The sequence below is a fragment of the Gallinula chloropus genome (assembly GCF_964237585.1).
Source record: "Gallinula chloropus genome assembly, chromosome: Z".
Classification (NCBI taxonomy): Eukaryota; Metazoa; Chordata; class Aves; order Gruiformes; family Rallidae; genus Gallinula; species Gallinula chloropus.
The window spans coordinates 63,235,330-63,249,863 of record NC_140089.1 but is presented as its reverse complement, the minus strand read 5'-3'; the positions used below and the strand labels follow the sequence as shown (position 1 = coordinate 63,249,863).

Sequence of the window (14,534 nt, the reverse complement as noted above, 5' to 3'; positions counted from 1 at the left end):
GAGCATGTTCCTACATCAGTCTGTTCAGCTGTTCAGCATCTTACAGCTAAAGCCAAACAAAACAGATTTCTCTGTTAATTAAATATATTAGCCGCACTACATAACGTTCCAGTGACATTTGGCTTTATAAACAATTTTGATATTGAGCCAAAATGTCTTCAACCCCAACTCACTTCCAGGTCAGCAGCATTTTTGCAGAGCATCTGAAATGTCATGATTTTTTTTTTTTCCCCATTCTAGTTGGAAGATTTAACTGCTTACGATTTCCAGGGTAAGCAGCAGCCAGTTCCAAAATCCAGGCTTCAATGTAATTAAAGAGCCGAGATGTTTCTTCGGACTTTCTTGTACAAAGTAATTCTCTCCTCACATCCTTTCAGCAGAGCGATAAAAATTCCCTTTCCTAGGATTAAACTCAGTAGGTAGATTTAGTGGTCCCGTTTGAGTTTGAAGAATAAGAATTTGCTTTCTTGAGGTGTCTGCTTGAAGAGAGAGACACTTGCATCCTCCGCGTAGTTCTCACAGTTCGGCAAAGAAGAGCGTTTTTAAGGTGGTCCCTGAAGTCTTTTGAAATATAGTAATAGATGAATGGATCAATACAACTGTTCAAGGTAGAAAGACACAGTGCAGTTATGTAGGACACATACAGATAGCTCTGTTCGTGGATTTTGAGCTGCAAATAGTGCACAACGAGCAGCACATTGCTAGGTGTAAAACAGATGAGATATGTGGACAGAACAGCGATAATGAGTTTGATTGCTCTTTTCCGTTTCTTCCCACTGCTTACATCTGAGATGGAAGCACTCAGAGTCTTAATCATTAGTATGTAAGCAACAGCAGTGATGAGAGCTGGGATTAAGAAGAGCCCGATTGCAAGTGAGAGGAAATAACTGAACATATCATAAACCAAAACGTCTTTAGGCAACACATCATGACAGGTAGTGATGTTAAGATTTGAAATATATGTCGTCTGTTTAACAAGATACAGTGGAACAGTGCCCAACAAAGTCAGTATCCATATAGCAAGGGAGATGCCCATGGCAATTTCGGATTTCTTTCTTGATTGCACTATGGGGTTCACTACAACCCAATACCGTTGCACACTGAGACATGTCATAAACAGAATGGAACAGTACATATTTCCGTAGAAAAATCCGACAAATACTTTGCAGAGACCTTCACCGAACAGCCAATTGTTACCATTTACATGGTATGCAATCTTCAGCGGGAACCAGACAACAAAACAAAGGTCTGCCAATGCCAAATTTGCCATGTAGATCACAGCTGGGTGTTTCTTCTTTGTTCGGAAAAAAAAGACCCAGAGGGCTATGGCATTGCTGGGCAAGCCAATGACAAAAACAATGATATAGACAATGGGAAGAAAAACTGTAGTCAGCTTTCCTGTCAGGGCTTTTGCTGCAATTTCATCCACTACATATAACCCTTCAGAGGCATCATTTGTAACTGGAACTTTCTGTCCAAGGAAACTTCTTCCTTTGGATGACTTGTTTCCACCACCCTCTAAAAGAGAATAAAGAAGTTGATGTTACTGAAGCACAGACTTCTTTTTTAAAAAAAAAATAAAAAATACACCAGACACTATGATTTACTCTGAAGAATTAAAGAGAAACAGAAAACTTAACCTTAAGGTGTTCAAACACTTTACACATTTTCTTCTCTTTAAATTTGATATCCAAAGGACAATCTTTATCCCTGTTCAAGGATTGTATTACTGACAAAAATGTTTTACCACATTACCAGTAGCTATTAAAAATACCTCATTAAAATGGCTGTCAGGTGGTCCTACAATCTGAAGAGCTGCAATAGAAACTGCTTTAAGTACCCCAGGGCACCATTATCCTTTCACACGGCAGTGCCAGATTACCCAAGTGCTGGGACTCAAAACTCTCCAACAGGCTAACTACAGAAGTTTCCTCACTTTAGATGGTCTGAAAACCAGGTATGCAGTAAAAAAAGAGCCTGTTTTCCTCAGATGAGCTAGAACTAAAACCCAGAATGCAGCACCAAAGGCTATGCACAAGACACCTCGAGAGGTACATGTCACAGTACCTGAACTGAAACTTCAACAGACCTTACATTTTAAAGAAAATAACTCTCACACAAGAAATACATAAATACACAATGTATTTATGTATGATTTCCAATACAGATTCTCAAAAGTAGCACAACTTTAGATAGCTGTTCCTTTACATTTATTACTGCAGAAGTCTGATGTACAGCATTAGCATCCTGTCTAGACTGTGTGACCTCCTGAAGAGGTGCATTTGTTACCTACAGGAGCAGAGCACATACGGGGGTGGTCTTCAGAGTTTTGCATTAAGCTACCCAACTCCACTAAACTAGTATTTGACAAGCTCCAGGCACAGACAGGCTTCACTGTAAAACAGAGGTGTAAGAAAACTCTTTGCCAGTACAATGACACGGACAAATCTCTGCAGTAGAACGCATGAAGACTGAAATCTAAACTAAGCCAACAAAACCACAGTCCTAAAGAAAATAAATTTAAATGCCAAACAGTTATTTTGGTCTGTATGTGGAGTAATTACAAGAGGCTGGAATTACACAAATCCCTTTCTTATATCTTTAAGCCACATGACTATGTCGGCAATACTGCTAAGGTCTGCAAAAATGTGCTTGTATATACAGAGATCCCAGGTCCCTAACCTGACCTGCGATTAACAGAAGCCATAAAAACAGCTTGAAGAACATAGTTTACACAGATATCAGGCAATTTAAATGACAATTAGATAAGCAACGCCTCTTTTCTCAGGCTTATACTTAGTTGAGAAAGACCCTGGAGATGCCTGTCCCTTTCTTTTAAGTTGACAGCAGTTCTCAGAGTACCGTAACAAACTACAGTGCTATGTTAAGCACCTGTCCCTCAGTAAGTAGTTGGTATTGCCAAACTGCAGTCGTACTATTTGCGTTCCATTCCAAAGACTTTAATTACTGTGGAGAACTGGAAAAGCAAATCCTACCTCTTAATTCTTGCTGTTCTGTGATCATCAGATATAAAGCAATTGATGGCCATAGTTGGGTTGGGAAAAAAAAAAAAAGAAAAAGAAGAAAAAAAAAAAAGAAGAGAGAAACCCTCAAAAATCCCCGAAGTGTTAGTGTAACACATTACTCTGTAATAAAGCGGATTGACAGACACCTGAGCGGCAGAATAGAGAGGAAAGATTTGCTCGTTTGGATTTTTTTAATTCTAATTTTGAAGACATAGTCAAGCTAAACAGGCGACTTCAGAGACCAGATCTTGCTGATTTTAAGTAGTTTCAGCCTGAAAAGTTGTGACTGCAGATACAGGGCAGCTTTCGTTAGCTCAACTGGCACTCACATAGGGAGACGGTTGAGTGTCCCCTTTGTCGTTTCAATTGGCACTCCCTCACCCAGCAACCGGTCCTTTGTTAGGTATGTGCATTCTCTACATCCTTTCCTTACTCTTTCTGCGCTTGCCGTTTTCCATAACAATTGAGTTCTTTTCCAAGCCGAGTTTCACCCAGCCTGACTCACTCGCTGAGAATGCGGTTCACTTGCTGATTTGCCCACGGGAAAACCTTCCTTGGCATCGCGGGAAAAACGTATTCCCCTCCCACAACAAAAGGCCATTTCAACACCTTTGCCATTTGTCCAGAAGAGACAACCCGCTGCATACCAAGTGAAGGATTATGCCTACCCTGCAGACACAAAAGTGACAGCAGCACAGAGAACCCGAATTAACTAGCTTCGGTCACGGTACTAGTGCCCACACGAGGCGAAGGTTCAGATTAGCTTGATTTTTGGGTCCGCCGCAGCCCCACAGCGGCACTGGCGTGTTTGTAAACAGACACGGCAAGGGCCTGGTTTATTGGGCATCTCACTTGTTTGGGATGCGATCACGCTCCCAGCCCATTTCACCTTCCTACTCCGGAATGTCTAACACCCAGCCTAAACTTTTGAGCATACTACTCTCCCTTCCCCACCAACCATCCAACCTCTGCCCCGCCCTCCCCGCCCCTTCTCCCCGATTCCAAATTTCTCCCCGGGCCTGGGTCTAGGCTACTAAAAGGAAGTTTAATTTCAGAAACTTCGTTCTGGCCAACAACATCTCCAGCTACCTAGCATCTGTTTGTTGAGAAAATAGGACCTGCCATAAGCCTGGCTTCAATATTTACACAATCCTTATGCTTATGTACTTCTGTTACGTACGTAAGTCCAGGATGAACAAACACAGAAAGGCATGCAAAGGCACGCGTAGATATGGCAAAGACGTTTACTATAAAAGGCAGCAAAACCTGAACCTTAAGACAGTGAAATATTAATATTAATGACTTGTGGGGTGGTTTGCGTTCGGTTTTGTTTCCCCCCCCCCCAAACAGCACTTACTTTCAGCAAGCGATAATATAAACTCACGAACACAAAGATTAATATCAGGGGAAAAAAAGGGGGAGAAAAAAAGCACGCCCTAGTTTTCAGAGCCGATGAGAAGGTTTGTTATGTTTATATATATACACACATATACGTATCTCCTTCGGGCAGGTTGCTAGCCGAGAACCAGGCTGGGTACAGCACCGGTACGGGCGAAGCCAGGCCAGGGGTGCTCATCAGCTCCCACCTTCAGCCCGCGCAGCCCCCCGTCAGCAACCCCGCAGGGGATGGAAGCCAAACCCGGCTGCTCGCCGGCTGGCAGCGCCTTCCCCGAGGGTCCCGGCAACTCCGCAGCCGCCGGCCCGTGTTTTCTGAACCCGCTCTACCCGATCTGTGGGGAACCCCGACGAGTCCACTCCGGGCTGCCCGCATCCCGGACAGCGGTCGGACACCGGCTGTTCGGCGCGGTCCAGCCCACGCCTCTCCCGCCGAGAGACTAGCCGTGCCCCCCGCGCCGCTACCCACCAGAAGCGGGATGCCGAGCAAGTAACGCAGCCCCCGCGGGCCCCTGGGAGGGCTCGGCCACCCCCCGCTGATCCCACAGCCAACCCGCCGTCAGACGCTCGCAGCCGCCCTCTCACCTGCGGGAGCGGCGGCTCCCAGCAGCGCACAGAGCATCAGCAGGCACAGCCCCCGGCAGACAGCCATCCTTTCTCAGCGCTCCAGCCGCTACTGCCCCTCCCGAGCAGTTTCACCTGATACCTGAACGAGGCAGGGGTAGGCGGGGCAGCGCGGCCCGCCCAGCGCCAATTTAGCGGCAGGCGGACCGGGGCCAGGCCACGCCCCCCGCGGCTGCCCCTAAAATGGCGGGGGGAACTTCTCTGCCGGCTCTGTTCCACTTTTAAAATGGCGAGGGTGCCCCTTCTCTGCTCTTGAGGAGGGGAGGGGGCTGGTGTCCTGCGTTGCGCTCGGTGTCCCCACTACACGGCTTCTGGGGTTGCGCAGGTGCCGCCGGGCTTGGTCCTCCAGCCGTCACCCGGACTGAGGCAGGCAGGCTGGGGCCGGGGGCGAGCAGACGGAGGAGCAGGACGGCGGGGAGTTTCGTGGGGCAGCGTCGCTCCGTCTGGCTTGTCACACGTGGCTTTGTGCGCCGGGTTTCTTAATCTACATGACATTGTCGTATGACAGACAAAGGAGGAAAATGTGTGATATCTGCTGAATGCAGCTGTGGCACTGTGCTGGCGTGGCTCCAAGGGAGAAATGGGCACTCTCACTTGTCAGCCTCACTGGAACTCCGTACGCCAGCTTACCTTTGTTTTTGCAATTACATCCTTCTGGAACAAAATTAATGCCAGCAGCGTTCCCCAGTTATCCACGCAAATACCAGTTTAAGAAAAGCTTTTGGGCTTGCAAAATCAAGCAAGCAGCTTACAGAATTCCAAAATTAAAACTCCGTGTTCAGCTCTGGTTTGCACTTAAAGACATGTAAGTGGTTCTCCAGTTACACCAGCAATGCTGCCTCTGCCTTAGTTTGCAAAATGCTTGGTGTTAGCTGGGCTTTGTTTCCGTTCTTTGAGTGACTGTCACAAATATGCTCTGGTTTATATTGCTCTGAAGAGTCTTCTTTTATGGGCTTTCTGTGGTGGTCATTAAATTTGGCTATGAGTTGAGGTTGTCTGGCTTGTTCCTCTTCTACAGGTGCAGAAAGGAGTATGAGAAATGAAAGTATATATCTGAGGAAGTTTTGGGTGCCTGAGTTGACATCAATGGTCTCCCCATTTTCAGTTCTTTGTTATGCATTACCCCACACTCTGAGCATGGTTCCTGTTTGTCATCCACTCAGACAAGAATGATTTCTCATCACAGTCTCAGCCTCCTTGCTAAGCACTGGGAAAGTCACAGCCCATCCCTCCAGACTGCCTCCTTGTCTCTTTCTGTCTCACTTGTACTGCTCTTGTGTTTAATTTACCATCCGATCTCTAGTACTAAGGAGTGGTCAGTCCTTCTCTCATTCAGTCCTGCTTGAGACTTTGGTCCCCTGCCAGCACCCAATTCCAGTTCTCACTGTTTATTTTCTCTTGATTCATTCCACTCAGTCTCTCTTTTTGTCCACTTTACAGGCAAAGCAGACACTTCCTTCCCTCCTCTGTGTCAACCCAGCAACAGCAGAAGGGTCTGAGAACATACAGGAAAAGGTTTGTTGCTGCCAATAAGCCAAATCTGCTCAAGGCTGTCCCAGGACAGGTCAGGGCTGCAGCTGGAGAAGTCCTGTGGCTGTGGGTTGAAGCAAGTGCCACCACAGTTGCATCTTTTGGAAATGCAGAGGGCTTAGCCTCTGTTGAGGGTAAGAAAGCCATGTTAACAGACATTTACAATGTGACTGTGTTTTCATAGAGGTGTCAGAAATGTGTAATTGATACGAAGATGATATATCCCTTCAAAATCTTATCAACAATTCATTAAAATCTCAAGCAATTAAAAATGCACCTTATGAGAGGGCATGTAAGGCAACTTTAATACCAGGGAACCCTATCAACTTCCCTTACAAGAGAGACCTTTTCAGTACCCAAAGGGGGCTTATAAGAAAGATGGGGAGAGGCCTTTTACTGGGGCCTCTGGTAATATTTTTGGGGCCTCTGGTAATATTTTTGAATTAAAAGATGCTAGATTTGGGTAAGATATTGGGAAGAAATGATTTACTATGAAGGTGGTGAGATGCTGAAGCAGGTAGCCCCAAGAAGTTGTGTATGCCTGTTCTGGTTTTTGTCTGGGATAATTTTCACAACAAGCCACGAGCGGAAACAGCCGGGACAGGTGGCCCAAACTAGTCACAGGGGCATTCCACACCGTATGACATCATGTTCAGCATATAAAGGAGACTGGCCAGGGAGGAGGGGTTGTTGCTCGGGGATGGGCATTGGGTTTCAGGGCAGCGAGCAAATTGCTTTGTGTATCTCCTGCTTTGTATATTCTGTTATAGGTACCACTGTTATTTCCTTCTTCCTTTGCTGTCCTGGTAAACTGTCCTTAACATGTGAGTTTTGCCTTTCTTTGATTCTCCCCCCCATCCCACTGGGGTCGAAAGAGCTGCGTGGCTCTGTGTTGCTCAGCTGCTGGCTGGGGCTGAGCCAGGACAATGGCTGGGGCTTTGGGCAACCTGAGCTAGTGGAGGGTGTCCCTGTCCATCTCTTCCAATGCAAACCACTCTGTGATTCTGTAACAAGCTAGTGGCACTTGCAAGCAGAAGTTTGTGGCACTCCATTTGTGCCTTGTTAACAGGGTTTCTCTTTTGTATCAACGGAGTTAAGTGCAGGGGCTCCTAAAGGGTCTTTCCAGGTTATACTCCTTAGGTCTTCATTTGTTTTTGACAGCATAATGATGCGATGCAGTCACGAAGATAGGTAACTGCCAAAGCTACTTGATACCCCTTTATTAAGTGAGAAACAGATGTGGTTTCATGCAAGGTGCTTGTCAGTACTCATGCAGTTTGTGCTCAGAAAAATGGGTGGGAGCGTTTTCTGTATAGAGAGCTTGCTCTCTGTGCTTAGTGACTCCCTGGGAATTTCTGAATTCAGATGGCAAATATGTTTTCAGCGTGTGGCTTTTTGTAATCATACCACATGTCTGTGGGGCAAAAGGCAAAGGATGGTTGTTTGTGGCATATATCTTACATAAATATATGGATTTGTGGGGTTTTTTAAGGTGCAAGAAGAGTTTGGATTTGGAAGAGGGCAAATCAAAATGTTGTAACTTTAAAAATCAATATGTCTTGTAGCAATGGCACAAGCCCTTAAAATAATCCTTCAAACAATGCAGTTAGTGCACAGTTCTAGGACAGAGGGTGGAGTTGATTTCAAATAAAACAATGTGAATAATTTAATTTTAGAATTAACAATGTGTAATCTTAATTCAATGTGAATAATTTAATTTTACAAACTATCTTATTTTTTTTTTATTCAAAAGAAGCTGATGCATTGTCTCTTGGTGCTTTAGCCTGTCCTCAGGGTAGCCACCTGGCATCTTAGAAACTAGGAGAGCACCTGGGCACTATGTTAGTGCAAGGCTCTGTTTTTTCAGTGCAAGAACAGGTTCCTGGACATAATAAGCCATTTTGGTAATAACTCGTTTCAACATAGTGAAGCCCTCTATCCTTCCTCCTTGTGCTTCTCATTCAGAAAAGCTCCTGTGCTGTTTTCCTAAAAAGCCTCCGTGGCTGTTTGCCTGAGCCCGTGAACTCGTCTCTCTGTTTCCTGCTTGGTTTTTGCTGGAGTTGCTGGCAGGCTTGTTAGGTATGGCATAATGCTTGTCATTGATGTCCTTGAGACTCAATGTGAGTTCAGCAAGGACCCTAGGAAACAAGAGTGGATTTGAGCAGCAGATGTTTATTCTTCTTTTTCTCTGGTAGCAAGGATCCATTTTATTTCACTCTGTATTTAGGAAGTCACACCCATTCCCTCCTATGCCATCTACCCTAAGATTTGTGCAGTTTTTTGAAATTCTGGCTCTGGTAAATATGTATATGCTTTATGAGAATGTCATGCTGATGTGCTATTGTGTTGTTACTACTTTGGGGTGCCAGTCTATGCTAGCTGAACCCAGGACAGTAGCATTTTCATTCATGGCATTTTGGGTTTGGGGTGGGGGATGGGGTAGGTAGTATGGCTTGTTTCAGGTTCAGGGAAGGGATAGGTAATATGGTTTGTTAAGGTAATTCGGCTTCATCCTGATTTTTCCGACCATCTGCAGCAGTGTCCTGTGTTTGTTCCCGATGCCTGGCCTTTAACTCTTTCAGCATTTTCATGCTTCTCAGAAGCACAGAGATCCGGCGCTCATGGAGGCATGACAGCAAAGTGGCAAAAGTTCTAGAACAAAATGTTAGGTATGCCTAGTGCCTGGGGGGTAGAAATAGAAGGCCTGAGTGGAAGTACAGCTGTGACTCACGGTCACCATAACCTTGCTGTGGTGGAGGACATGCAAATTTAACAAAATGGCTTGGTCTAAGTGGAATATAAAGTAGTGCTTCTGCACTTGTGTTGACAGTTACTTAACCCGTGATGTGTTTGCTTTACAGTGCACATAGAGCTACATGAAAAAAGCATGTTGAGTTGCCAACTGAAACCTAGGAAACTGCTATAATTATTTGGGCTTCTTGTGTAATCTTAATTCATTGTGCTTGTGCATATGTATCCAATAACTGGTATTGTCTTTCCACGGAGTGTGCTCATGAATGAACAGTTAATCTCAAGTACTAACACCACTACTTGCATGCATAGATAGACTCAAGATACCACCGTTTAGCTAGTACTGACTTCTTATCCTGCTAGTGTTGTAAACTGGCAAAATACTCTGCCTGCAGAGATAGGAGCACAGAGAAAGGGATGCTGAGCTTGCTGGCAAACAGAGCAACCCCTAACATAGGCTGAGTGTGTATCTGATGTTTGTAGTGTCCGTTCTGTTACCTGTGCAGAGGAAATGAAATAATGCATCATTATTAAGCTGGGGGAGAAAAAACTATGTAATGGCTCAACAAAATGAAACATCGTTATGCGTGGTCATGTTTGTTAGAAGGGGTGTTACTGTGGCCTTTATAATAGCCAAGTCTCCAGAGAAAACCACCTGTAAGCAGACAATGAGAAATGAGAGCTTGCATTAACACATGGACTTCAGAATACCATCTTTCTCTTTTAGAATCCCGTTGGTCCGTGAGACCAATAGGAAGTTCATAGTTAGTTTATCATGGTGATAACTCAGTTTGTATTGACACTGTGGGGCTACCCAGGCACCAATTTACTTTTAGGAAAGGATCTTTACTGGGTAACTACTAAAAACGATAACTGAAAATGCTGAAAGCATTCCGGAACCACAACATTTCTCAGATGCTCTCTACTCTCTATAGTCCTTTTACTAATATAAATAAACCATACCAGTTCCAATGAATGATTTAACTTAAATTTTGCAACAAAACATTTCTGATTCCAGGAAAAGGTTGCAAAGTCTAATCAGTGTTGTGAAACACTAATCCTAGTCAGTGAGAAGAGGTAAATGGGTTTCCTTAGGGGATTAATTACAAGAATATTGGGATGCACTGACCAAACTGAGGAGGGATTTCTTTTTTCTCACCTTCCATGGAGGTGATGTGGAGTGGAGATACTATTTCTGTGTACTGATTTTTTTTAAACTATTTTGAAGAAGGTTGAACGTTATTTTCAGTGTAGGGCTATTACAGTTCTTGTCTAGTGTTTCTGTGTCTGCACTGGAAAGAATACAGGGTGGAGTGTATAAAATAACAATTCCTCTTAAGGTAATCTGACTCATTACAGTGAATCACAAATGCAGTAAGAGTCAACAGTATTGTTTTGCAGCAGAAGTGTTGTTCTCTGTAATGTAGGTGAAGTCTTTCCTTCCTTCAGTACCAGTAAGTTATTTGTTGAAAGATATATTTCACTCACTCCGTATCTTCCTTAGAAAAGACTGGACAAAGTCCAGAGAAGACGTGAACAGTGAGGGCTATCTGGGGGATGTTTGCAGCAATTAATTTTGTTTGGTCTAAAGAAGATTGTGGACAGACATGATGACATACCTGAAATATGTGCAAGGCTGCAGCATGTTTTCCCCGTGTTCACAGAGTAGGCTGAAATGTTAAAAGTTTGATACTACTGAAAATGTTCTAACAATTGGCACTAATTTTACTGAGCTCTCACTTTTTAGGGAATCTGTAAGGCCTCCATCATGGGCAGTTTTAAACAGTTTAGAGACAGAAAGTTATGTGGGTATGTTTAGTTCATCCTGATAGAAGTAGGTGATGCCTTGAGTAACTCTTCCAGCCCAGCTGTTAGTGACTCCACCACAATGTTCCTAGCAGAATAAAATCCCAGTACTTCATTGCACTGACCTCAGTGGTCTTAGTCTTGTTTGGGATTGAAACACGATAAGATTTGATGTAAGTCAGCCTGAGTAGTTTTATGTTCATGCACCTCTGTTCAAAAATAAATGCTACTGAAATGTCATCTTGGCCCTGGCTTAACTGATTCCAGATCTTTAAGAGGTCAGATCCTTAGGTCACACTCATTGCTCATCCTTTCGGAGCAAGCGTGACTCAGGCAACAGCAAAGTCTCCTGCTAAGGTCCATCATATTTTTGCCTCTGGGGAGATGAGCTTGTTCAAGCCCTTCTGCAATCTTGCTTCCCCAGCACACAGCTGACAGCAGTTTTCCTACCAAATGATGGGCCAGGAACTGAAAGGGAAAAGCATCCAGGTGGGGTGCTGAAGGAGAAGAACACTAGACAGGTTTTAGGGTGGCAGTAGAACTCTGGGATACTGTATGGGATTTCTACCCATTTTGAAAAGATACACAGCAGGTAGGGAGAAATGCCAGTTTTGGTTTGGTGGGCACTATGAAGAGCTGCGTTTTGTGAGTCAGAGAACATGAGCATGTTAACAGTGACACTGTACCCTACATGGTCACTGTCAAAGACCAGCATCAAGATGTAGTCTCAAGCTTGGGACCTAACTAAATTATAGCAAAATTTGTAAACTGGGCAGACAAACCAAAGTCTGCATGGGGGTCCACGGGCAGTCAGTGCTTCCAGATGTTTTTATAGTCCTCTGACCAGAAGGAGCACTATAAGAAACTAATCCTGTGTACGAAACATATGTGATCACAGTAATATGTGACTTACGTGTTTCCCCAGAGGGATCGGTACTATGTTGTGGGGTTCTTTAGGTATTTATACTTTTAGTGTTCATTTCACTCCTCCTACATTTAAAACACAAAAATGTCTAAAAAAGAAGTGGTTATTAGGGCGCTTGAGGGATACAATAACTGCTCTCCTCTCTTTCTGGGCAGCAAGGTTAAATGCGTAAATAATTCATAGAGTAGAATCACAGAGTGGTTTGGGTTGGAAAGGAACTTAAAGATCATCTAATTTCAACCCCCATGCCATGGACAGGGACACCCACTGCTAGACCAGGTTGCACAAAGCCCCGTCCAAACTGGCCTTGAACACTGCCAAGGAAGGGGCACCAACTCCTCTAAGCAACCTGGTTCAATGCCTCACCACCCTCACAGGGAAGAACTTCTTCCTTATATCTAATCTAATCTACTCTCTTTCACTTTGAAGCCATTACCCTTTGTCCTGTCACTGTGTGCCCTTGTAAACAGACACTCTCCAGCTTTAAGTTAAGCAATGTGATTATAAAGCAATTTGTAAGGATTGGTCCTTTTGACTGTGTCGAACTAGTTCAGGTTGGGAGAACACCATACAAGCAAACTGGATTGTGAGTTTTCTGGTCATATCATGACTTTTTGAGATCTGCTTTGTGGGAATATGTTTCAGCCTATTAGCAGTCCGCAGTAAGAGTGCCTGATTATTGCCTTCTCTACCGCCTTTGTTCATTTGCATTATTGCTCTTGCTCCTGCCAGCCTCCAGAATGAGGTTGCTTACCTCATACACCTGCTTTCACTGGCCCTTCTGTGTTTGCCAGTTTAGTAAAAAACATGAACATTTTTGTAGTGTTGTTCTGCTCTGTTGTAGTTTTGCGTGGCTGGGTTTGGGTGGGAAAGGGTGGCTGCAGGGGTGGCTGCTGCAAGATGGAGGCAGAAGCTCTTTACAGGCCCGACAGAGCAAACACCAGTCAGCTCAAGGCTGGACCTGATGCTGACCAAGGTTAAGCCCATCAGAGGCAGTCACAGTGCCCCTGGGAATCACATTTAAGAAGAAAAAACCACAAGCAATTGCTTTTTCCTGCCAGAGAAGGGAGTGAGAAGATGTAAGAAACTGTGCAGACACACCTCTGGGATGTGTGTGTGTGTAGTGTAATAAATTAGAGAGTTTTCTTTCCTTTATTCTATGCTGAGTCTGTTTTGCGCGTGACGCTAAGTGAGGAATGATCTCTCCCTGTCCTTATCTTGACTCCTAAGCCTCTCAGTATATATTTTCTCCCCTGTCAAGCAGAAAAGGGGTGTGATAGAGCAGCTTTGGTGGGCATCTGGCCTCCAGCGGGGGTCAAGCCACCACATGTTGCAATGCAGTAGCCACTCTTTGCAACACAGTTCCCAGGAAACTCTGAGAAGACTTTTATTTCCCTCCATCTTCCAGCTCACCTCTAGTGAAAGCCTATGGAAAAGGAATCCACAAATCAAGGACAAACCCCAATGCTTTTTGAGTGGGGAGTTGGAAATAGTTTCTTTTCTTCTTTTCCCCTCAGTATCCCTTCACTGTTGAGGTCTGTCCAGAATTACAACGTACTTGCAATGTTTAAGTAAAACCTCAGAGAGTGTGTATGTGGAGAAGTAGGGGTGGGTGGAGGAAGAGGTGTGTGAAAGGAAGAGCTGTCTTCAGAACAGCCTCATGGAATGTACACCCAGTTAAAGCTGTAGGCTTGTTCTAAGCTGACCATAGCTGATTAAAAGGCTGGTGGTGCTTTCACACGTGCAGAACTGCTTAAAGTGAACCTGCAGTAAAATTTGAGCTGTGATTTGGCTGTTGCATTCTGCCCACCTCATTTTCAGAAGGCACTGGTTTCAATTGCCTGAGTTTTATTGACATTGTGTAAACACCTTGGTGCAGATAAGGCCTGGGACAGCTGTAGGGATGGATGAACTCTGACTGAGAATTATTGCTGGCTCCAGAGAAACTTAGGATTTGCCCAAGCAGTAATGCCATTCTCAGCTGTGAGTAAATGCTCAATCAACATCCAAGAAGTTATTTAATGGCAACAGTGTGACCCTATCTGCAACACTGAACACTTGCTAATGCTGGGATCTCTCTGTTCAGAGTGTCTTTTTAGGTTCCAGTTGGTATTTGTGAAAACCAAAATGGAAATGAATTCTGTGAGCTTCTCAGAAAGTTTCTATGCCAACCTTCTAGCTCTGCTGAACAGATGAACACATGACGTTCATTTACAACAGTGCTGACATGTAAAAAATGTATGAATAATTCCAACATTGTAAAGTAAAGGAGAACTTAAGAACAAAATTTCTAGATCTGAAAACCTTCTTATTTGAAATAGTATTTGTCTTTGCTTATTTAAGCACCTCTTACCTTTCCAGGGAAATCATCACTAATGAAAGTCATAACTGCTTTATTAGAGAAGAAAATACAATTTGTTGAATCACAGTGTTTTCCTAAAAGGAAAGTGAACTTAATATAATGTTTGTGCAGCATC

General features: G+C 44.1%; 1 protein-coding gene across 1 annotated transcript; it reads right to left on the bottom strand.

The window, feature by feature from the left end:
- Positions 1 to 412: 412 nt before the first annotated feature.
- On the bottom strand, positions 413 to 5,073 carry F2RL1 (F2R like trypsin receptor 1; the record flags this gene model as incomplete). The annotated part of the gene is made up of 2 exons (XM_084278695.1): positions 413 to 1,518; positions 5,007 to 5,073. 2 exons carry the CDS (start codon positions 5,071 to 5,073, stop codon positions 413 to 415), a joined length of 1,173 nt encoding a protein of 390 aa, XP_084134821.1.
- Between the last annotated feature and the right edge of the window lie 9,461 nt (positions 5,074 to 14,534).